The sequence below is a fragment of the Felis catus genome, chromosome B4, assembly GCF_018350175.1.
Source record: "Felis catus isolate Fca126 chromosome B4, F.catus_Fca126_mat1.0, whole genome shotgun sequence".
In the NCBI taxonomy this organism is placed as follows: Eukaryota; Metazoa; Chordata; class Mammalia; order Carnivora; family Felidae; genus Felis; species Felis catus.
Window position 1 is genome coordinate 117,909,606 of NC_058374.1, and position 24,549 is coordinate 117,934,154.

General features: G+C 36.3%; 1 protein-coding gene across 5 annotated transcripts in view; it reads left to right on the forward strand.

The window, feature by feature from the left end:
- The window catches only part of NEDD1 (NEDD1 gamma-tubulin ring complex targeting factor), a 48,980-nt gene that overhangs the window by 18,643 nt on the left and 5,788 nt on the right, over positions 1 to 24,549 (forward strand). For 4 of the 5 annotated variants that reach the window (XM_003989128.6, XM_006933941.5, XM_045062206.1 and 1 more), the window contains 8 exons: positions 7,880 to 8,109; positions 9,513 to 9,714; positions 10,096 to 10,291; positions 14,857 to 14,985; positions 17,731 to 17,775; positions 18,669 to 18,871; positions 19,797 to 19,950; positions 21,090 to 21,246. In XM_003989128.6, coding sequence (XP_003989177.2) covers positions 7,880 to 8,109; positions 9,513 to 9,714; positions 10,096 to 10,291; positions 14,857 to 14,985; positions 17,731 to 17,775; positions 18,669 to 18,871; positions 19,797 to 19,950; positions 21,090 to 21,246 — 1,316 coding nt within the window. The remainder of the gene's footprint in view (positions 1 to 7,879; positions 8,110 to 9,512; positions 9,715 to 10,095; positions 10,292 to 14,856; positions 14,986 to 17,730; positions 17,776 to 18,668; positions 18,872 to 19,796; positions 19,951 to 21,089; positions 21,247 to 24,549) is intronic. The other variant, XM_006933942.5, reaches the window with a different exon arrangement.

The window sequence follows — 24,549 nt, forward strand, 5'->3', positions numbered from 1 at the left end:
AATTTATTGTCAAGTTAGCTGACGTACAGAATACACAGTGTGCTCTTGGTTTCCAGAGTAGATTCCCATGATTCATTGCTTACATACAACACCCAAGTGCCCATCCCAAAAATGATCTTTAAATGCAGCAGGCTTTTCGTGAGATTTTAAATATAATGTATTTTAGTAGATGTTAAATTTTATTCAGTGTGATTTTTGATATTTTAGGTATAGATCTTTTAAGTTTTAGTAAGCCTGTTTGAATCGAGTCTGGTAAATGTAAGTAATTATTAATTACACTTAAAAATAACAATTATTTTTGTCCAGAATGAGTTTAATTTTAATTTGGTTAACTTGTTTGCTTATATTTATACCTGAATTTCACCACTCAGAGTTTGACCACAGAGCTTTATATCTATCAAGTGGTCTCCTTGATGTTCTATAAGAGCATTGATATACAAAGTTTGCATGATAATATGTGCTTGAAGTATTTTCTTAGTATTTGTATATATTTGTCTAGTCTATATATAGTATGTTCTTTGAGCAGTTTTATAATTGCGTTGGCATAAAATAAACTTCTAATCCATATCTTTAATATTTAAAGACTATTTTTTTCCTTCTATATTTCTCTTCCAAATTTTCCTTAATGGGAAGAATGTTTTCTTGCAGTGTTACTATGTATATCTATCTTCCTTCCATAGTTAGAATCATTCTGTTGGTCCAGTCTTGTTTCCTGCCTTTTTCTCGGTAGTGTTCCATCCCAAGTATTCTCATTTTACTAGTCTTCATAACCATAATTTTTTAATGGCTCCATAACATTCCATGTTCAAACACCACGGTTTATCTAAACTTTCCCATATTTTAGATATTTTCCAATATTTTACAATCACAAGCACCCTATCTATATTTATTAATATTATTTCCATAAATATGTGTTTTCTGTTTTTGACTTTTTCTGAGATAACAAATTCTCTTTCAGTGTAACTCAGTAGCAGGCTCACATTTTTCTTCCTTGAGGAACTCGAGTGTGTTACTCCCATCAGTTTTGGTCTCAAATGTCTCATGATAATTTAAGTATTTTTTTCCTTATAAGTCACTTGTTCTTTCTCCCTAGATTTCCAAGGGATTTTTTTTTTTCTTTAAAGTCCAGTAATTTTACAGGGCACCTAGGTGGCTCAGTCGGTTAAACATCTGACTCCAGCTCAGGTCATGATCTCATGGTCTGTGGGTTCGAGCCCTGCTTTGGGCTGCTGTCTGTTGCCAGCATTGAGCCGCCTCCTTATCCTCTGTCTCCCTTTTTCTCTGCCCTTTCCCCACTCGCTCTCTCTTTCAAAAATAAATAAGCATTCAAAAAAATGAATAAAGTCCAGTAATTTTATTAGATTATGTCTTGGTATTGATCGTTCTGTATTGCTATTCATAGGGACATGGTGTGCTCATTTAATATGTTGTTTCAGATCTTTCAGGAAAGTTTTCTTGAATTATATAGCTTTTAGTAATTTGTTATTTTCCTTATGTTTGTCTTTTCTTTGTTAGATCTTCTTCAGTGATTTATTACTTTGAAATCATTTTAACTTTTTCCTTATTTTTAATTTTCAGAAATTCTTTTTGTCTGTCTTTAAGGTGTTATCTATTGTGTTTAATCATTCTTGTATTACTTTTAAATTAGCCTTCATTTTTGAAGAGACTTTAAAAATTTCTAATTCTTTCCCAAGTTCTGACATCTCATTTCTGTTTTCGAATTCTGATTTATATTGTTTTTTTTAAATGTCTTGTAACATACTATTTTCTTTTTGGTCATTTCTTGAGAACGCCTTTCTTTTTATTCTCTTTGTTCTCATAATAACTTTGTATGGGATTTATCTGCAAAGTTAGTTTCCCTGAACTTCTACACAGGGATGGGGTTCAGGGTATCTTTTCTAGCTTTACAGAGCTCCCTCTTGTTTTCAGTTTTGTTTTTTGGTTTTTCTTTTTAATGGCAATTTAATTTCCGAGGTTGCCTGGCTTTGTTCCACTCACTTACTTGTATGTGAACTTTTGCTCTCCTTCAGCTCTGTTGACTCCGTCCTATTTAGGTTTGCTTCCACTCCTAATAGTGTGTCCTTAATGTGGTGCCCTGATCTGGGAGGGAGGTGTCTCAACTGGTCAGTTTGGGGAGTTCATTGTGGTTAAACTGCTCTAGCTTTTCAGATCTTTCTGCAGATCTCTGTGTAGTCCTACTAATGCGAGGCTATTCCTGGTTTCAGCTGGTATTGTCAAATTTGTCACCATGTTTTTTTGGAATACCTATTTGGGGTGATTTGGGGCTTTTCCCGTTCTTAGATCTGTTATTTCCTTCTGCTTCCTTTTGCACAGACACAAAGGACTGTGAAGGACTGTGGCTGCCAATTGATTTACCAGCATGTATTTTGGGGCTCATGGGGATACCTGATAGTCTAGTTTTGTTATAAATGTTCATGAGATTTTAGTTTTGCTCTCTGGGTTGCTATCTGTCTGTAACACACACACACTCAGACACTTACACTCATTGTGCTGGGGATCCCCAAGAGGAGGTTTGATGATTCACTAGGAGGACTCGCAGGACTCAACATATAATCATACACATGGCTATGATTTATTACAGTGAAGTACAAAGCCGAATCAGCAAAGGGAAAAGGTACACCAGGTGAAGCCTGAGGAAACCAGGTATGAGCTTCCAAGCATCCTCTTGCAGTGGAGAGAATGTTCTTAATTTCTCCAGCATCAAATTGTGACAACATATATGAAACACTGTCTACTAGGAAGCTCATTAGAGACTCATTGCCCAGGTTTTTTTTTTTTTTTTAAACATTTATTTATTTTTGAGAGAGGGACAGAGTACAAGCAGGGGAGGAGCAGAGAGAGAGGGAGACACAGAATCAGAAGCAGGCTCCAGGCTCTGAGCTGTCAGCACAGAGCCTGATGCAGGGCTTGAGCTCAGGTACCATGAGATCATGACCTGAGCCAAAGTCAGATGCTTAACCATCTGAGCCACCCAGGTGCCCTTCATAGCCTAGGGTTTTTATTGAGGCTAGTTGTGTAGGTACCCTCTGTGTGCCATATATCAAACTTTCAAACTTCCAGAAGGAAAGCAGATGTTCAGCCATGGTTCAGCCATAAACTGTATCTTTTATACAAACAGTTTAGGCGTGGTGAGCCACTCTTACCAGTAGTGGAAACTTCCCCAAATCCCCATTCCCAGACAACAACCAAGGGCCAACTCTGAAAAGTAGGACTTGCTAAGGATAGACAGCCCAGACCTGCTTGGTAAGTCTTTTCTGCATGCATAATCTCACACACACACACACACACACACACACACACACACAAATGGAATTCAGAGAGATTCAGAAACTCTGCCACTACCATAACCAGCTTTTCAGAGTCCTCCAGTTAAAAGGATTTTGATTAAGCAAGACAAATATGTTCAGATTTCCAGTTTTGAAGAGGTTGCTGCTGTAGTAGTGTGAAGGATGTTAGTAAGCCACTAAGAATGGAAGTGGGCAGTAGCTCCAGTGACAGTTAATTAGTGCTTGAAATGAGACTCTGGAAATTAAGAAGAGCAGGGGGATGGAGTTGAAGGGATTTTGTATATATTTATGTATGTGTGTACAGGTACACGTATATAGAGTATACAGTATATAATGTATATACGGTGTCTAATATATCTATATATGTATATATAGGTATTAGAGATTATAAAACTATAATAAAATATGAATGTACATTCTTATCTCTGTGAAGGTAAGACTTTTCTATGTATAAGAGCAAAGTTATAAGTCAGGGGAACAAATTTGATAAATTTAAGTACATAAAACTTAAAATCTGGCAAAAAGCAAGATTTGAAAAAATTAACAAAATTGAAAGGAAAGTGGGGAAATATTTATACCTATGAGAGCATTAATGTCTTTATAATAGGAAAATCAATTGCAAAATAGGATTTAAAAAAATCTTAATAGCCCAATAGAAAATAAACAGAGTAGATTAATGGGCAGTTCACAAAAAAAGGAAGACAGATGGTCATTTAGCATTTTTCATCCGAGAACCTTTAAAGCATGAACAGCAGTGAAATACAAATTCTTTCAGAAATTAGCAGTTTTTAAAAATGATAATAGGGTACTTGGAAGTTGGAAATAACCTAAATGTCCAACATTAGATTATTTAGGTAAATTGATATACTAATACATTCATGTATTATCCAGCTGTTAAAATCATGTGATAAAAATATTAGTGACAACACCAACTTCATCTTAATAAAGTATGATCCCAGGTTTTCTGTTTATACTTTACTGGAATTCAAACATACGTACATTAACACAGAAAAATATTTAAACAGGGGTGCCCGGGTGGCTCAATTGGTTAAGTGTCTGACTTTGGCTCAGGTTATGATGCATGGTTTGTGGGTTCAAGCCCCATATTGGACTCTGTGCTGACAGCTCAGAGACTGGAGCCTGCTTTGGATTCTGTGTCTCCTTCCCTCTCTCTCTGTCCCTCCCCTGCTTGCACTCTGTCTCTCAAAAATAAACATTAAAAAAAATATTTAAACAATAAAACTAAGACTTATTTACAACCAAACTAAATGTTAACCAGTTTTTCTGTAGGTGGTAGGATTATGGATGGTTTTTTCTCTTCTTTTTTTTTTAAAGATACTTTTTTTTTTTTTTAATTTTTTTTTTAACCTTTATTTATTTTTGGGACAGAGAGAGACAGAGCATGAACGGGGGAGGGGCAGAGAGAGGGGGAGACACAGAATCAGAAACAGGCTCCAGGCTCCGAGCCATCAGCCCAGAGCCCGACGCGGGGCTCGAACTCATGGACCGCGAGATTGTGACCTGGCTGAAGTTGGACGCTTAACCGACTGCGCCACCCAGGCGCCCCTCTTCTTTTTTTTTTTTATGGGTGTTTTTTTTTTCCCCCAAACATTTATAGCAGGTGTCAACAAACCATGACCCAATAGCTGGCCATTATTTTTGTAAATAAAAATTTATTGGAACACATCCGTGCTTATTCATACTGCTTTTGTGGTACAACAGCATAAAACATTTACTATTTGATCCTTCGAGAAAAAGTTGGCCAGCCCCAGATCTAGAGTGATGTATTTTTTATATTTAGAAACATATATTTCTCCACAGGCATATACATTCTTACATAATAATAATGTGAGAAAAAATAGTATTGCTGCTTTATAGGGATTTTTTAAATAAGGTTCTTGGCAATATATTTTTTTTCTTAGAAGTAGTTTGAATCTGGAGCAACATAGGGGCTTAATAAGTGCTGCTGATACTAATATGTATTAGTACTTATTTTAAATATAATTTAGCAGATTAATAGTTTGGGTGTCCAGGATTATGGATACTCTCTTAATGACACTCTAAAGGCATCATGATTTAATAGATGTAGAGACATCAGCAAGACCTCTTTTTTCAGAGAGATAGAGGGGAAACCATTTAAAGAAGTCAGTGTAGCTACTTAATGGGTTTTTTAAAAAATATACACATGTCAAAGATGGTCAGATAGGTGCATAAACAATGAAGAATGAGTCATGTGAGAATAGCGGTGATGGCTACTATGTCCCTGGCTCTGCGCAGAAACTATTTAATCCTCAGAACAACCTTGACTGCAAAACAAGAGTGTTTTCTATTTTGTAGTTGAGCACACTGAGGCTTGGAGAGTGTAAGTAATTTACCCAAGACCTGCAGAACTTGGCTGAGACCCTACTTGAACCCAGGTTATCTGAGAGGAAGATTTATGGTTTTCTTTAGCCTTTTCCTAAAGAGTTGCCCTACAGGTCCACAGAATATAAAGCAAACTTGGAATTTAGGATTTGATTTAATCAAGAAATACATTTTTAACTATTTATAAAGTTTCATTATATAAAGTAGTAAGCTTCTTGTTCCTTGCTATATTCAAATAGATTCTGGATGACCATATTTTAAGGACTCCTGCTATGACTAAGAGGTTGAATTTTATGTACTTTGAGGATCTAGGAGGTCTGTGATTTTATGGTTTTATTTATTTATTTATTTCAGTTCTGCCTGTGTATTTAATTCAAATTTAGATTTTATGAGGGGCTCCTGGGTGACTCAGTCGGTTAAGCGGCCAACTTCGGCTCAGGTCATGATTTCGCAGTCCGGGAGTTCGAGCCCCGCGTCGGGCTCTGTGCTGACGGCTCAGAGCCTGGAGCCTGTTTCAGATTCTGTGTCTCCCTCTCCCTGACCCTCCCCCGTTCATGCTCTGTCTCTCTCTGTCTCAAAAATAAGTAAACGTTAAAAAAAAAATTCAAATTTAGATTTTATGAAGGACCCTAACTATATGAACTCTTAACATGCTGCAGAATTTTTAAAAAAATTGTCTTGCTTATGTTTTGATGGGTTGATATGTGACTCTATAAACATCACAGTTCACTAAAAAATCTCTGTGTGTTGTATATAGTTAAGCTGTGAGTAGTGTATTTTTTCTTGAGTATAGACCAGAGGAAAGATTTGGCTATTTGAGTGGATATACTTTTCCTCAACAAATGTGCAAAATATAAACCAACGCTTTCTGTTTGTACTCTAATCATATGAAAATGAGGAGCCAAATTTAATGGACGACCGTAGTAATTATCTTACCTTGGGTGTCTGGTAACAAATACTCCTTTTGTTTCCTTGGACAGAATTTGTTTTGTATTATTCCTAAATATTTTAGTTGTCGAGGGCTGTTGTATCTTATGTTAAAATATCTTAGAAGATAGTAGTATATGAGTTTTTAATACGTAGAAGCTAGTGGTTTCAAATCCTTTTGGAGTGTGATAGATTAAACTGGATAGAAGAAACAAACAACCTTCAGATTTGACTTTTGTTCTGTGCCAGTTTTATCTGGAACCTATAATTATATATATATATATATATATATATATATATATATATATATATATATGGCTACTATCTCCTAGTGACTGCTTTATTGCTTTATTCAGTACTGTAACTTAACTCTTTGAAGATGTCTTAGAGCCAGTTTCCCACTCTGGATTCTACTTTTAATTTCTATGTTTATATTGCTGGTTCTGTGCAATGAAAAATTAGTTTAAATGTAAAATATTTAATCCTCTGCTCAGAGAATGATAATATCAGTACAAGTTTGAAAGCAACATTTTAGTAAAAGTGGATAAAATTCATCCAGTTTTAATTCAAGACCTGTTTACTCAAACTGAATCTTTGTTTATTCTGGTCCAACAGAAACTAGAAAGAGAGTATGTCTCCACTGCCCCCAGGGAGGAGTGTTTAGAGAAAGGCCAGTATTGCCCTCAGGCTGATGCCTTTGAAAGAATGGATATTGTCCATTCCCAGTCTATAGTGTTGTCAATTATTTCTTTGTGATTTAGTTAATTTTTTATTATGCTTCAGGTGTTAAATTGCCAGTACATCAGATGCTCAGATTCAAACAAATGTATCCAAATATCTAAAATACATATAGAAAATAAATTTGAAATATTGCTCATTCTCTGCCAGTGTTCTCTTACACTTGTTCGTGTTTTAGCTGTGATTGGCTACTACTGGGCCTTTTATTTATGGTAGATGTTCCTAATCCTGATGAATTAATGTAGTAATCTCAACATCTTGTATTTTTCCTCCGCAAAAGGGGAGATTGAGGTAGCTCTATTCCAAGATAATAAAATCATGACAGATTTAATTACTAGAATATTGGTATGTATTGGGGTCATCTTATAGCCCACTAAATGATTTTATGGTTGTCATAATTAAAACCTGTTACTCTATAAACCAGAGAGGTCCTAAATCCCCTGTGAATAGTGTGGTTGATGGTTGGCCATTATTTATATAGTTTATATAAAATGTTCTTATGAATGCTTACAGTTACATAAAATTTATTCTTATTTTCACAGTCTGTTCGGCACTTGAAGTACTCCTTGTTTAAGAAATCACTACTGGGCAGTGTTTCGGATAACGGAGTAGTAACTCTCTGGGATGTGAATAGCCAGAGTCCATACCATAACTTTGACAGTACGCATAAAGCTCCAGCTTCTGGCATTTGTTTTTCTCCTGTCAATGAATTGCTATTTGTGACTATAGGCTTGGATAAAAGAATCATTCTCTATGATACTTCAAGTAAGAAGTAAGTGTGACATGATCGTTTCTTAATTTAGTAACAAATAACTGTAATCTCATTAGCAGGCATATTTGTGATTTGCATAGACCTCTGATTAATGTTTGGGACATCTAAAGTTTGTGTACTTGATATCTAAAAGGTAAAATTTTCTCTTTTTTCTCACATGCAGAAAAAAATAGATGAAATGTGGATGTTCTTTAGAGTACATCTGGATGATGAATGTTAAGAATAGCATGTTAATGATTGCACATCTTTATTTTAGCACACAGGCATAGTATTCTTTTTCAGAAATACAACTGAATATATTTTTTAAGGCAATATGATTAATTTGCTTTAAAATTAATTCATTATCTACAGCATTGTTTCTAAACTGCTAACATTTTGGGCTGGATAATTCTTGGATGTGGGGTGTGGGGGCAGGGGGTGGGGTGGCTGTCCTGGGTATTGTAGAATATTCAGCAGCATCCCTGGCCTCTACCCACTAGATGCTAATAGTATTCCCCAAATTAGCAAGAGTAGCAAAATTGCCCTTAGTTGAGAACCACTGATCTAGAGCTAAAGGATATGTAATCTTTTAAGTATCTGGGTCAGTTGTGCCTTCTTTTCTTTCTTACAGTTATAGCTGTGCTTGGTTAGCTGTTAAAAAAAAAAAAATGGTTATAAGAGTGCTACAGGTGTATTCAAAACACCTAACCGTATCTAAAGATTATGTGGAAGAAAATGGTAATGTTACTACTAGGGAAGGACCCACTATCAGCCCTTGTTAAAAGTTTACTTGTTTCACTTTCTTCTTTTTTAAAAATTGTTGTTTTACTCTTTCTTGTTAACTAATTTGCTGAGAACCTTAAGAGTCAGTAAGCATTTCTCTCGTACACCAGACACTGTGGCAAAAAGCTCAGCTTCAGCAGATCAGTATCCATATTTCTGTATTGGCTTCATGAGGATCAAGCTACAAGGATTGTTAGCTTTTTGGTCAAGAAATGCACAGCTGCTCCCCTGTGATGAAAGGTCATAGTCCTCTTGAGACTTGAGCAGGTCAATAAATGGAAAGGGGGTACTTAGGGCCTCCTTAACCCTGAGACTAGAACCCTTGTTTGTGGAGTAACACCAGGAAGTCTGTCACGTTCACGGTCAAAGTAGTAATTACTCAAAGGAATGCATATTGCTTCTGAAGATGTAGAACTTAACCTGTTGGAAGTGAATAGAAAAATAGAATGGTGTGTTCAGCAGTTCCTTTATCTGCCATTGTATTAGAAATGTCTCTAATTCTGAATTTCTGCTTTATGCAAATATTTGGGATGTGTATTCTAAGTAACTTTGGTTTTGGTCAATAGCTGTCTAACGTCACATATGCTTGTATACCTGTATATACCTACATACCTACATAGACTTTGTTCCCCTTTCGAAAGGCTAGTGAAAACGCTAGTGGCCGATACCCCTCTAACTGCGGTAGATTTCATGCCTGATGGTGCCACTTTGGCTATTGGATCTTCCCGTGGGAAAATATATCAATATGATTTAAGGATGTTGAAATCACCAGTTAAAACCATCACTGCTCACAAGACTTCTGTGCGATGTATAGCATTTCAGTACTCCACTGCTCTTTCTAAGGTAAGGTATTTTCTTTCTTTTGATTATTTTGGATTTTACTAAATAAGTGTAACTCAGAATATGGAAGTCATATTTTGTCCATTAAACACATTGTAGTTTTGCTTTATGATCATTCTTATATGAAAGCATTTTAAATAATTTTGATACAAAGTTATTTGATACTTGGTTTTAAACTATTTTTTTGTCCTTAATTCTCGTATTTCTTCAAAAATATTTTAAAAGCCTTTTTGGTTCAGAGGGAAACTCTCAGATTCATCAGCAGGCTTAAGATTTGTAAGGGAAAATATATGTATTTTTATCCTAACAAGGAATTGATAAAATATTAATGTATACTATGGAGCATTAGAAACCTGAGCTTTTAAATATTCCATTACATTTCAGTCAAGTTTAAATAAAGGCTGTTCAAATAAGCCCACAGCTGTGAACAAACGAGCCATTAATGTGAGCACTACCAGTGGAGGAGTTCAGAATTCTGGAGTCAGCCGAGAAGCAGCCACGTCTTCCACTGGCACAGCTCTCCCACAGCCCATGACAACAGCTGGGGGAAAAGGAGCAGTTGCTGTTCAAGACAAAGCAGGTAAATGCTGCTTATGCGTTTATGGTATTTGGAGTTTCCACCCGACACCCCGACCCAATATATATTATTAGCACTTTCTTCAAGAGCCTAGAACTCAAATTCACTTGTGTATTTAAGTAAAATTATTAGTAGGTGGTAAAAATGGAAGAAGTGACCATTTTAACTTGAGCTATAAATTTTTTAAAAATTAATGAAAGGTACTTAATCTATTTAGCTAAACTTTTTTTTTAATGTCTATTTATTTTTGACAGAGAAGGAGAGCACAAGTAGGGGAGGGGCAGAGAGAGAGAGGGAAGCACAGAATCCAAAGCAGGCTCTAGGCTCAGAGCTGTCAGCCCAGGGCCTGACGTGGGGCTCAAACCCAGGAACTATGAGATCGTGACCTAAGCCAAAGTCGGACGCTCAACCGACCGAGCCATCCAGGTGCCCCCAGCTGAACTTTTGTTGTAAGAAATATTATCTTACAAATAGAATAATACCAATTTAGAAATTATCCTTAATACCACTCCAGACTGGATGTCTTGTGTCTTCAGATTAATCAATAGAGAATATGATTCTTTGATGTTGTCACTTTGATTTGATCTCTGAGTTACAAAAAAAGCTATTAGTGACTTCTTTTATTTCATATTTCATAACAAAGTAAGTCAGGTGATGAAGTGAATTTAAGTGCTGAATAGTGCCTGGCACCTATTAAGCAGTATATTAGTAGTTTGTTAAGCAAAAAGAAACAAAAATGTTGTCATTTTTAAATAATTTCTTCTATTCCAATAATCATATTGATAAAATGGTTTTTAAAAAATTCATTTAGACTTTGTGAAGGTGTAATATGATGATAAGCTTCCCTGTTTACTATAGAGAATATTCTTTTTCTCTCAATTCCTGAAAACGTTTTTTTTTTTTTTTATTTTAAGTTATGCTATACTATCACAACATATTTTTTAAAAGCCTGCATGGTATATATACCACTCTGTTTCCAAACTAGTCTCATTAGAAATGGATGTATCCATGTCTTTTTAAGGTTTCAGGACAAATACTTAACTTGGACACAAGTATTGGTTGGTACCTTCTCAGCATGAGTTTATGATTTTCAAGTAGAAGCAAAACTTTGTTAGCCCTGATAGTATGGAATAGCTTTTTTAAAAAAATAGTATATATATATTCATTATAAATTTTCTGTTAATATCTACATCATCCTTACATAAGTCATTACATAGTATATAAAAAAATAATTAGTTCTTATTTAAGAACTCCTGGAAGCAAATATTATTGCTATATACTTAGAAGAAGAAATTAAGTGTGAAATATAACTTTGAGTAATGTTTGCCAAGATGTTGAATTAACTATATTGTGAAAATTGTCACTATTTTCAAAGATAATTTTATTATTACTGATTTTGTTCATATTTCCAAAATTAAATAAAATAAAGTTTCTCTCATTTACTCTGAGCTTTATGAAATCTCACTGTTATTCATTTAGTTTTTAATAAGGAAACTCATGTAACGATGACAGCATTAATTAGGCAATGCAAGACTTGGGTCTGCAGGGTCACTGATTAATGATAACTCTTGGCTGATTAGCAAAGTTTCTGACAAAATGAATGTTTGCCCTGTACCCACAAAGAGTTAGAAACTTTTATTTATTAATCTTATTTTGAAATAATTGCAAACTTATAGAAAATTTTCAAAAATAGTAAAGAACTCCTGAGCTCTAGTATACTCTTCAGCAGATTCACTGTTTTATAAATTTTGCCACATTTGCTTCATCGTTTGCTCTTACATACACATACATGTACGTTTCCCCGCTCTGAAACAGAGAGTTTGTTAGACATAAGTCTTGGGTCTGTGACTTCCTACTAGGATGACTTTGGGCAGTTTTTTAACCACTTTGAGTCTTATTTTTTCTTCCATAGATAATATTTAACTTTTAGCGATATTATGAAAACCAGAGAAAATAAATCAATAGGCACACAATAGGCTCTCAGTAAATTATGGTTTTACTAATACTGTCATCACAGTTTTCATCATTATTATTACTATTATTTTAAACTCCCTAAAATGAGTCTGAGATTTGTAAAAAGTTCATGTTGCTCTACTAAAGGCGCCAACCAGTACATTCCCACCAACAGTGCAAGAGGGTTCCCCTTTCTCCACATCTTCACCAATACCAGTTGTTTCTTGTGTTGTTGATTTTAGCCATTCTGACCAGTGTGAGGTGATGTCTCATTGTAGTTTTGATTCATCTTTCTCTGATGATCAGTGATGTTGAGCATCTTTTCACGTGTCTGTTGGTCATCTGCATGTCTTCTTTGGAGAAATGTCTATTCATGTCTTCCACCCGTTCTTAGTTGGATTATTTGTTTTTTGAGTGTCGAGTTTTAGAAGTTCTTTACAGATTTTGGATACTAACCCTTTATCAGATAGGTCATTTGCAGATATCTTCTCCCATTCCGTAGGTTGCCTTTTAGTATTGTTGATTGTTTCCTTTGCTGTGCAGAAGATTTTGATTTTGATGAAGCCCCAGTAGTTTACTTTTGCTTTTGTTTCCTCAGGTGGCATATCTAGAAGGAAGTTGCTGTGAGTCATGTCAAAGAGGTTACTGCCTGTGTTCTCCTCTGAGATTTTAATGGTTTCATGTCTCACATTTAGGTCTTTGATCCATTTTGAGTTAAGTGTATGGTGTAAGAAAGTGGTCCACTTTCATTCTTCCACATGTTGCTGTCCAGTTTTCCCAACATCATTTGTTGAAGATACTATCTTTTTCCCACTAGATTTTCTTTCCTGTCTTGTTGAAGATTAATTGACCATATAGTTCCTTTGTGGGATTTCTATTCTGTTCCATTGATCTGTGTATCTATTTTTGTGCCACTACCGTACTGTTTTGATCACTACAGCCTTGTAGTAGAACTTGAAGTCTGGAATTGTGTTGCTTCCAGCTTTGCTTTTTCTTAACTCTAGAGAACAAACTGTTACCAGAGGGGAGGTGGGTCGGGGATAGGTGAAATAGGTGATGAGGATTAAGGAGGGCACTTGTTGTGATGAGCACTGGGTCTTGTATGGAAGTGTTGACTCATTATATTGTACACCTGAAACTAATATTATACTGTATGTTAACCAACTGTAATTTAAGTAAAAACTTATAAAAAATAAAGAACCTCGGGTCGCCTGGGTGGCTCAGTTGGTTGAGCATCCGACTTCGACTCAGGTCATGATCTCACAGTCCGTGGGTTCGAGCCCCGCATCGAGCTCTGTGCTGACAGCTCAGAGCCTGGAGCACCTGCTTCGGGTTCTGTGTCTCCCTCTCTCTCTGCCCCTCCCCTGCTCATGCTCTGTCTCTCTCTGTCTCAAAAATAAATAAAAACATTTAAAAAAATTAAAAAAGAATAAAGAACCTCTGCAGATTTATTGCTAGTGCTCACTTTCAGTAGGAAACAGCCATTTAAGAAGTAAAAACATAAGGCTTTAGCACTACTTCCAAATGATACTAAACTTCTGTTTCCTAAAGTTCCAGAGGCTAGAGTTATGCATTCATAATGTTTAACGACCTAGAAGAAGAAGAGAAAATTTCTTCTTTATAACAATTCAACTCTTGGTGTAAACACTTCAATGATAGTGGTGTACAAATGTTCAGTAATATTTTAACTTTCTATCATGTACTATTATAAAAGTTTATTTCATTTGCGAGACTTGGACATTTTTGGATATGCTGGCTGTTCTTTGTTTTTATCCTAGCTTTTCAGGATCTTGGGACCAAGATAGCAAATAAAACACTACTTAAATGATAGTGTAATACAGTAACATGCTACCAATTAAAACACCAGATTTTCATCACAGGTCTCGAATTTCTAGAACTCAGTCCTCAACCCAGAAATGAGCAAGAAGCTACTGAGCTCACAGAGTTCCTCTTCCAAAGTCCCTGCCCTAATCCCTTGCATTATATACTGGCAGGGAAAACAAAACCGTGTGGCTCTTTATTATCGTCTGCTATGCTATTCTTTATGAGTTTAGTATTGTGGTTTTCTTCCTTCTAGTAAACTATCCTGAGGCTAGTGAAGTCATTTGAGGTCGATAATACCGAGAGCATGTTAAGCTTCCACTGTTAGTGAAGGAAAAGACGGAAGAGGGCAAAAAGATCCATTTACTGTTGGGGAAAGGAACTAACATTACTTGAATCTGCTCTGTGTCAGGCATCATGCTAAATGCTTTACAGACTTCTTTAATCATTTATAGATGATCATAAAAGTGAGTCTGTTCTAATAGAAGTTGGTTGTGTTCAGTACACTGTTTAAGAGGGTAGCAAAGTATATAAATTATTTTAGAAAAATTTCATCAAAAAGGCTAAAATAAGATGGTATTATATAAATGAATAGATTATTTGCTTTTGAGGAGCCCTTCATTACATGAAAATCATGGTTAACTGAGCTGTTATATTATTTTGTTTTCCTGATGCTCATAGTTGTAATATTACCAGTGATATGGTAATGCATTAGTGTTTAGAACTGAGCTTCTGATGATAAATTTTTTTTTGGCTGTAGTAACATTTATTTTTATATCTAATTTTCCTGTAAGGTTTGCCTCGAAGCATAAACACTGATATTATATCTAAGGAAACGGACAGTGGGAAAAATCAGGATTTCTTCAGCTTTGATGATACTGGAAAAAGTAGTTTAGGTGACATGTTTTCACCGATCAGAGATGGTAAGTCTTTTCAGATCAGAGGATCATGTTCTCTTGCTGGCAGTCATTACATTTTCCGTCTCGCTAAAAGATGTGGGTAATAGCTTCAGTCTGTTTCTGTTCATGACAGTTGCTAATTTTCTCAGTCCCTGGGGTGGTATCTTTTCCTTTGCCCTGATATTTCAGATGTTACCATTCTAAAGTATACGCTTGTCATTTTCACATGGGAACTATGCAAATAGCTCTCAAGTTAGCATTTTAATTTCCACAGAAGTGTCTTAAAGGAAATTTTGCCTCCATAGGCAGTTTTTTAGTTTCTAATAAATCTTAAAATCTTAGATATTTTGATAGGCAAAAATACCTTTTAACCTAAAAAAATTGTTTTTTATTATTAGTATCTAATTGTTATTTATTCATTGTTTTCATGAAGAAGTATGGCCAGGTGATAGATTGCCTCATCTTTTACACTATGTGTGAAAGTACTACACATACACACACACACACACACATACACACACACACACACACACACACAGTCTCTCTCTCTACTTCCTTCCTTCCCTCCCTCCCTCCTCTCCCCATTGCTAGGAGATGTTGCCATTAAAAAGAAAATAAAAACATAAAAAACTTGTCATTTTGATATATAGAAACATATATCATTGTTGTTCATACTGTATGAACCGGGCACATTATTTGGATGTGTTTTTTTGGTACTGATGTTCATACTGTTTTCATTAATGGGATAGTCTCACTGCTAACAGCAGTATTATCAACAATATGGGTAAATTTCTAGAGCATAATTTGGCACGCTTAAATATTCATACCCTTTGGCCTGTTAATTCTATTTCTATAAATTTACCTAATAACATATTCACAGTATCCTACAAAGATTTGTATGTTTACTGTTCATGGTGTTGAAACTCTGGAGCAAACCTAAATGTCAGCAGTAGCAGTATGTTTAAATTGTTACATCCACTCTTGATCTTATAGAGTTTCATTTTTCCTTTAAAATTATCTACTTTCCAAATTTTCTACAATTAATTTCATAATTAGAATAAGTAGGAGTGCCTGGGTGGCTCAGTAGGTTAAATGTCCAACTTCAGCTTAGTTTGTGATATCAGGCTCGTGACTTTGAGCCCCGTCTTGGGCTCTGTGCTGACAGCTTAGAGCCTGGAGCCTGCTTCCGATTCTGTGTCTCCCTTTCTCCGTGTTTCTCTCCCTCTCTCTCTCTCTCTCTCTCTCTCTCTCTCTCTCTCTCTCTCTCTCTCAAAAATAAATAAACATTAAAAAAATAAACATCTTAAAAAAAATAAAGTACATGTGTGATGGCACAGAATTACTTAGTGCTTTATGCCTTACCATGCCCTGAAAATGACTATTTGCCAGGTCAGATTTCCCTGTCTTCCACCTAATGAAAGAGAAAGGATTCCTTTCTTTCAGGATGAAGAGAGGTCAGACTACATAGTTAAAGAATAAAGACAGGAAAGATGTGGGCAAAGGAGAGTAGAATGGCATGGGCTGGAGTTGAGAAAGGTTTTGGAGGTTAGTAACCATCTGGGGAGCTTTGGCTTATGAGAACCCCTGGGGTAACTTTTGAATTGAAGAATGTAGGAAGGGGCTTTTTGAAAGTGTTTGAGTTATAAATGAAATTCTCTTTAATGGTTTTTAAGAGAAATGAATAAAGGATAGAAATTCTTCTTTACTTTTTAAAAATATGATTAGAATTTGAGCCTTATGCCCTTCATTTATTAGACTTTCATATCATTAATAAGAAAAAAACATGGATAATAAATATACTACTGATTTTCATTGTCAAGAGACTTGTTTTTTGATCTCAAGAATTCAACTCTGCTTAATCTGTTTGCCTTAATGTCTTCATCTTTTGAGTAAGAATATTTCTGCTTTTGTTAAGGGAAACTAATAATTTCTTAAAGTATATGTGTAAAATAAAGAAGGGGTAGTGCATGGGTGGCTCAGTTGGGTAAGCATCTGACTCTTGATCTCAGGGTTCTGAGTGTTCAGGCCCTGTACTGGGTGTGAAGGCTGTGTAAAATAATAAAAATAAATAAATAAAATAAAGTGTATGTTTTTTGTACAATTAGTAGGTATATATACACACATGCAGATGGATGGATGGATGATAGTCCTATTACTGTGATAATCATATATGATAATTTATTGGCCATTTGAATTTTTGGTGAATTTTTTATGACTTTTGCCCATTTTTCTATTAATTAGCTAAAATGGAGTTGAACAACTTTTGGATATTAATTGGTAAATGAATAGTATTACAGTATTGAAATTTTCTTATACATATTCTGTCATTAAAACATTAATGGAAACTTATGTTTTTTATATCATTGTATTGCAAAATAGTTTCACATTGTTTCACTTGATCCTCAGAACAATTTTGTGAGGTGGTCCAGACATTATCTTCATTATATAGTTGCAGAAACTAAAGCTAATTGTATAAAAAGCTTGTCTAAGGTCATAGAGCTATGGAATGGTATAGGCAGAACTGGATTATAGATTTCTGGAGCCTACTGCAATGCGTTTCTCATATACCTTGCTGTCTCGTTAAACGACCCTATACCGTAGAATTACTTTTCATACTTGCTGCTCTGCATGAAGGTAAAAGAGTGAAAAGGGAAGTTTATATGAGTCCCAACTGTAACTTTTCCTTTTTGAAATCGAACTCTTTGGAGAATTTTTGCTATGGCTTCTTTTTCACAATTTAAAAAATTTGATTTTCTAATTTTATTATAGATGCTGTGGTTAACAAAGGAGGTGATGAGTCCATAGGCAAAGATGGTAAGAACTACTGAGAAGTATTTTTATGAAAATTAAAAATGGTATTGTGTTATCTATTGATGTGTAACAAATTACCCCAACACATTGAAGCTTAAGAGAATATCACCTCATAATTGTGGGTTAAAAATCTGAGCATGGCTTAGTTTAATCAGGATATCAACAGGGCTGCAGCCATCTCCAGGGTTGACTGGGCACGGATCTACTTGCATGATCATTCATGTGCCTACTAGCAGAATATGCCAGTCCTTCCCATGTGGGCCTCTTACAGGGCACCTGACAACATGGCAGCCGGCTTCCCTCGGAGCTGGTGAGCAAGACAGTGAGAGAGGGCCCTCAAAATGAAAGCTGCGGTGTGTTTGTAACCTAATCTTGGAAGTGACACCCCACCATTCTTGCTGTATTCTCTTCTTCGGAAGCAAGTTTCTAGGTTCAGCCCACATTCAAAGGGAGGGAATTACTCGAGGGCATGGATCCATGCCAGAAGGCAGGGATCACTCGGAGCCATCCTAGAGGCTGCCTATCAAGATATGCTGCAGATATATACTAAATTAACAATTTTCAGTTATCAAAAACTAATAATATTGACTAAAACATTAATTGGGCCTTGTGATTTTCAAAGTATTTTTACGTATAATATCTCTTTTAAGCCTTAGTACTGAGACAGATGGATGTCAGCATCACATTTACCGATCAGGAAGCAAGAGTTTTACAGTTTTTGCCCAAGATTTTGTGTACATCAAATAAGGGCTAGAGCTGACAAATGAACCTGTCTTCTGAATCCAAATCGCATGTCTTTCTACCATATTAACCTGTCTTTCGTATTAAGTGCTTTTCTTAAATATTCAAGATTGGAGAAAATCATATGCAAATAGCTTTTTTCTCCTGTTTTTCAGGCCTTGACTTTCTACCACAATTGAACTCAGTCTTTCCTCCAAGAAAAAACCCAGGAACGTCAAGCACTTCAGTATTGCATTCTAGTCCTCTTAACGTTTTTATGGGATCTCCAGGGAAAGAAGAAAATGAAAATCATGATCTGACAGCTGAATCTAAGAAAATATATCTGGGAAAACAGGAACCTAAGGACTCCTTCAAACAGGTATCTGCCTGAAAACGGTACTGAACTCGCTGTGTGGATTTGTCAGTAGCATAAGGAAGCTCATCACTAGACAGAAAGCAGGCAGCTGCCAGGGATGTGTCCTGATGACTAACAGTGCTGTGCACCTACCAGCTAGAAAAATATTCTTGAATCTTGATGTCATGTGTTAAAAACTAAAGGATGCTTTTGAAATCTGTCTTTGAAAACTTTGGAGGTAAAAGCAGACGTAAACTTAAACTGTTTTTTTCTATGACAAAATACTTGACTGTCTAAGAATAGTTTATACCTGAGTTTTTTAGAATTTATTTCCATTGCTGCAGAAAGCACCAATTGGTAGTCAAGTCATTTACCCTAAGTCTTAGAGCAAAGGGGTGGAGCTAAGAATATAATAGATCCTTATTATCTTCTGCTCTGATACAGTATCCAAAATAGAAGGTAATTTGCTACATAAGGGCTTAAAATGATCAAATGTTACCAGAAAGGCTGAGTCTGTTCTATACCATGTCTGTTTGTTTTCATATTGATTTTTTTAGGATGATACTGGAAAGATATTGAAGAAGTACAAAAATGTCTTTTGACTTCTTAAATATTTCTGACTAGTTACCATGTGAGAGTCTGGCTGTTTTTTGTTTGTTTGTTTGTTTGTTTGTTTTTTGCCTGTGATTACCATTTTAAAGATATTCAACAGCAGATGCTTAGTAAGTGAGCTCTTCCCCATCATGTTCTCATTGAAATTGTTTTTGATTCGTGGACAGGATTTATTTTACCACTAGTTGTAGCAATTTTTTTTCTTCTTCTATATCCCTCTTATTTTTCATTTTCCTGACCCTACCTACTAGAAAAAAAGATAAGTAGGTATAAATTATATGTATAATAAGGGTAAAACCAAAATTTATATATGAATTTTTTTATTTTCAATGTGAAGTTTGCAAAGTTGATCCCTGGTGCTGAAACTGGAAATCTGAATACCTCTCCACCATCTAACCAAACAAGAAGTCCTGAGAAATTTGAAAAACCAGAGAAAGAAATCGAAGCCCAGTTAATATATGAACCCCCGGTCAATGGATCCTCAACTCCAAGTAAGTACATAAAACTCCCTGATGTTTGAAAGTGTTAGGTTGAAAACTCCCTCTAGTTAACTTCAAAAGGATAAATAAATAGAGTGATCATAGGGTAAGAAAGGTAAAGGAGTTTAAAATTTACAACACTTTTCTACTGTGACTCTTACTAGAGGACAGTGACATGCATATGAATGGTTAAACTCAGCAACCTGATTCGATACTCCTTTGGTCTGAATTTTATTTTCAATCTAATATGTAAGGGTCTTGATCTAATATGGTACAAATAGGAATATAACGTAGGACCCTTTGGAAATGAGTCATTAACTACCTGGAATTGTCTTTTTTTTTTTTTTTTTTTTAATTTTTTTTTCCAACGTTTTTTTTTATTTATTTTTGGGACAGAGAGAGACAGAGCATGAACGGGGGAGGGGCAGAGAGAGAGGGAGACACAGAATCGGAAACAGGCTCCAGAGCCTGACGCGGGGCTCGAACTCACGGACTACGAGATCGTGACCTGGCTTAAGTCGGACGCTTAACCGACTGCGCCACCCAGGCGCCCCTGGAATTGTCTTTTTGTCCCCTTCCATATTAAAGCCGTATTCCATATTAATGTGGGGTTCATGCCATAGATCCTAAAAACTTGATCACATTTAATGGAGTATTTGTTTCATTTATAAGAGTTATCTATAGAAAACAACTCTTTGTATGGAAGAAACTCTTATTTAGATATATTTCACTTTAAGGTTTCTGTGGACGTATTAGTGTAAACTCTGGGGCTTTGCTTGTAGCAGTACTTTACTTCTGTATTCCCTCTGTTTGTGTTTAATAGTCTTGGTTTATCTAGTTTGTGGTGCAACATGTCACATTCATCTTTTGTAAGAGGAAATGGTTCCGAGATTCTTCAAGATTAATCCCTCTGTCATATGTTATTATATTAGACAGTTGGCAGTTCATATAGATAGATAAATGGGTATTAGAAATAATGTCCTAAGAAAGTTTCTAAGATTTGTATTCCAGACAGTGAGTTTTTCTAAATGTCACAGGAATGCTGTTCTTTACCTGTTTTTCTAGTCTTCTCGTGCCAAATCTTATTTACAAATGTTTGATATCTCTTAGTTTAAGCTGACTATTAATATTTTCTCCATTTTTTATTTTAGATCCAAAGATAGCATCCTCTGTCACTGCTGGAGTTGCCAGTTCACTATCAGAAAAAATAGCTGATACCATTGGAAATAATCGGCCAAATGCACCATTGACATCCGTTCAAATCCGGTTTATTCAGAATATGATACAGGAGACATTGGATGACTTCAGGTAAGAAGTCACTATAAGAATGTGTTCTACAATGTTACTTCCTTTTACCTATCATCACAATATATATCAGAAACTATTTTCAATTTTCAGGTAGTAATTGAGAAGTTTCTCTTTCTATCTAGACATTAACTGGCTGTTTTTATTGGGTATAAAACCAAAACTATAAGTAATTTTGGTGGTTGCTACTTTTGCCCAGGTTTTAGGGACCATAAAACCATACAAAACATGATGAGTTTTGTTGATCTTGCTGTACTGAATTTATTGACTGTCAGCCAGGAAAATGTATATTTACCTATGGCAATTATTAGATGACTTGGCAAGGCAGTGTAGCAGGCAAGCTGCCATCATGGATTTTTTTTATCATCAAAATGTGGACAGGGGCGCCGGGGTGACTCAGTTGGTTAAGCGTTGACTTCAGCTCTGGTCATGATCTCATGGTTCATGAGTTCGAGCCCTGTATTGGGCTCTCTGCTGTCAGCACAGAGCCCCCTTCAGATCCTCTGTCCCCCTCTCTCTCTGCCCCTCCCCTACTTACACCCATGTGCTCGCTCTGTCTCTCTCAAAAAATAAACATTAAAAAGTGTGGACAGATTCTGGTAAGGTCAAATGATATTCTTACTTGCAGTATTTATAAATCACCTATTAAGTATGCTATGTGTACTAATATAGTAGAGAAAGAATTTTTTAAAGGAATTCTGAATTTTTCGTTGTTTTTTTTTTTTTAGGTTTATTTATTTATGTTTGAGAGAGAGAGGGAGAGAAAGAGAGCGCATGCATAGGGGAGAGGTAGAGAGAGAGGGAGCAAGAGAATCTTAAGCAGGCTCTGCTCATAGATGGGGCTCGACCCCACAGACTGTGAGATCATTACCTGAGCCAAAATCAAGAGTCAGATGCTTGACTGACTGAGCCACCCCAGGCGCCCCCTGAATATTTTCAAACAGAATGCATCAGAATGTAAGAGTGAATTAAAAGATTTTTTGCTTGGATCTATCGTTGTCTTATCCTTTGAATTTTGAACACTATAAGAATGTGTTCTACAGTGTTACTTCCTTTTACCTATCATCACAATATATATCAGAAACTATTTTCAGTTATTAGAATCTTTTGTGTTCCCCCCCACCCCGCCCCCCTGCCCCCCCGCTCCCCCGCCCCCCCGTTTAGGACCTATATAGTTAGTATTCTAGCTCTGATTTGGAATGTCTTGAGCAAGAATATTAGAGAAGATATATAGTTTTTGTTGGTGCATGTTACTTTTTAATGTTAAAAGGTTTTTGAAAAAGAAATATTTTTAAATGGTAATACATACATTTTTAAAGGAAAATCATCATTTTTGACATTTACAACGTGCCTAGAATATGTACTGGATACTAAGGGTACAAAAATGAATGATCTGCCCACAAAGGCCTTGTAATTTAAATGGGGTAGGTACAATGTGTTGTGTTAATTAATGTAAATTAATTCATTTGTGATTGATAAATAGGACAGTGATGACAATATGATGAGGAAATTTTGCTGGTTCATGTAAAGGCTACTAAAACCAAGTACATGAACATAGCTGAAGGCAGCAAACCACCTATCAGTGCTGTCTCTTCCTATACTCTTTCTCTTAACCTGGTTTGGCTGTGGGCTCTGTGTTAGGAACGACTTACTTTGTGATTATCCCCCATCTTTGGGTATTTTATCCTTGCCTCCATGTTTGATGACCCCAATCCTTTCTCTTTTTTTCTTACCCTTTTATCAAGTGGCCATCTCTTTTTTTAAGGTAAAGTCTTTGATTATTCAATATTTAAACTATGCTGGTATTTTTACTAGGGTTTAATTGTTTTTGTTACAAAGTTGCATAGATTTTGAGTAATCTGGGGGCTCCTGGGTGGCTCAGTCGGTTGAGCGTCTGACTTCGGCTCAGGTCATGATCTCGCGGTTTGTGTTTTGAGCCCCATCTCGGGCTCTGTGCTGACAGCTCAGAGCTTGGAGCCTGCCTTGGATTCTGTGACTCCCTCTCTCTGCCCCTCCCCTGCTCACACTCCCTTTCTCTCTCTCTCTCTCACTCTCAAAAATAAATAAAGATTAAAAAAAATTAAGTTTTGAGTAATCTGCTCCAATCCATTTTCCTTAAGTCCTGTTATTTTCTTTCTTCTTTCTTTTTCCTTTTTCTTTGTTTTAGTTTTATTGTGGTAAGAACACTTGCAATGAGAGCTGCCTTCTTAAGAAAGAGGCACCTGAGTATAGACGCACCTGAGTGGCTTATTCAGTTAAGTGTCTAACATCAGCTCAGATCATGATCTCACAGTTCATGAGTTCGAGTGCCATATCAGGCTCCATGCTGACAATGCAGAGCCTGCATAGGATTCTCTCTCCCTATCTCTCTGTCCCTCCCCATCTCTCTCTCTCTCTCTTTCTCTTTCTCTGTCTCTCAAAAATGAATAAAAACATTTTAACTGTGTAATACAGTATTGCAAACTATAGGCACTATGTTGTACGACAGATCTCTAGAACTTACTCATTTTGTATAACTGACCTTTTATATTTGTGTTTGGAAACTTCCTGTTTCCCTTTCTTTCCAACCTCTGATGCCCACAATTCTGTTCTTTGCTTCCATGAATTTGACTGTTTTAGAGATCTCATATAAGTAGAATCATGCAGTATTTGTCCTCCTGTGTGTGTACACACACACAAGCTACTTTTTTAAAAATCGGGTCATCTTATTTTCAACACAACAATTTTAAAGAATATGAGGTTTTTCAGGAACATACATATGTGGCAGGACAGCAGAATTGTCTGGGTAAAGTGACTTCAATATAATGTGAGTAAAGCAGTGCTGGAAAGGGAGAAAGCTCTTATGCTGGGGCAGACTGAGCAAGACAGCACTGCCCTGCCTTCAGCTTTCAGCCTGCCTTGCATGCCTGCACCTGGAGAGTAGGGGTGAGTCGGGGCCTCTCAACTCTTCTGCCTCTCCGTCAACCAAGGCAGCCCTGGCTTGGGACTCAGGACCCAGAGTGGCTCAGAGGATTTCTAGAAATATACTTGTTCTGACTTCAGGAAGTCTTGAGCAGCCGCACTTACGGTGGAGGGACAGGGGAGGCGAGGTGTGGAGAGGTTCTGTCAGCTGTTCTCCCTCAGCTTTGGAGGCTGGCTGCCTTCTCCGCGAGGGCCTAGAGTGCTTCAGAGGGCTCACTGGCCGCTGCCCTTAGTCTTCACAGACCTTGTGCATCTCTGCCCCCCTGCTCTGCCCCTGCTTGTTTCCAGAAGCCCTCAGTGAAGGCCTGTGCATCGTTGGTGCATGAATGGGGACTTCCTTTTTGG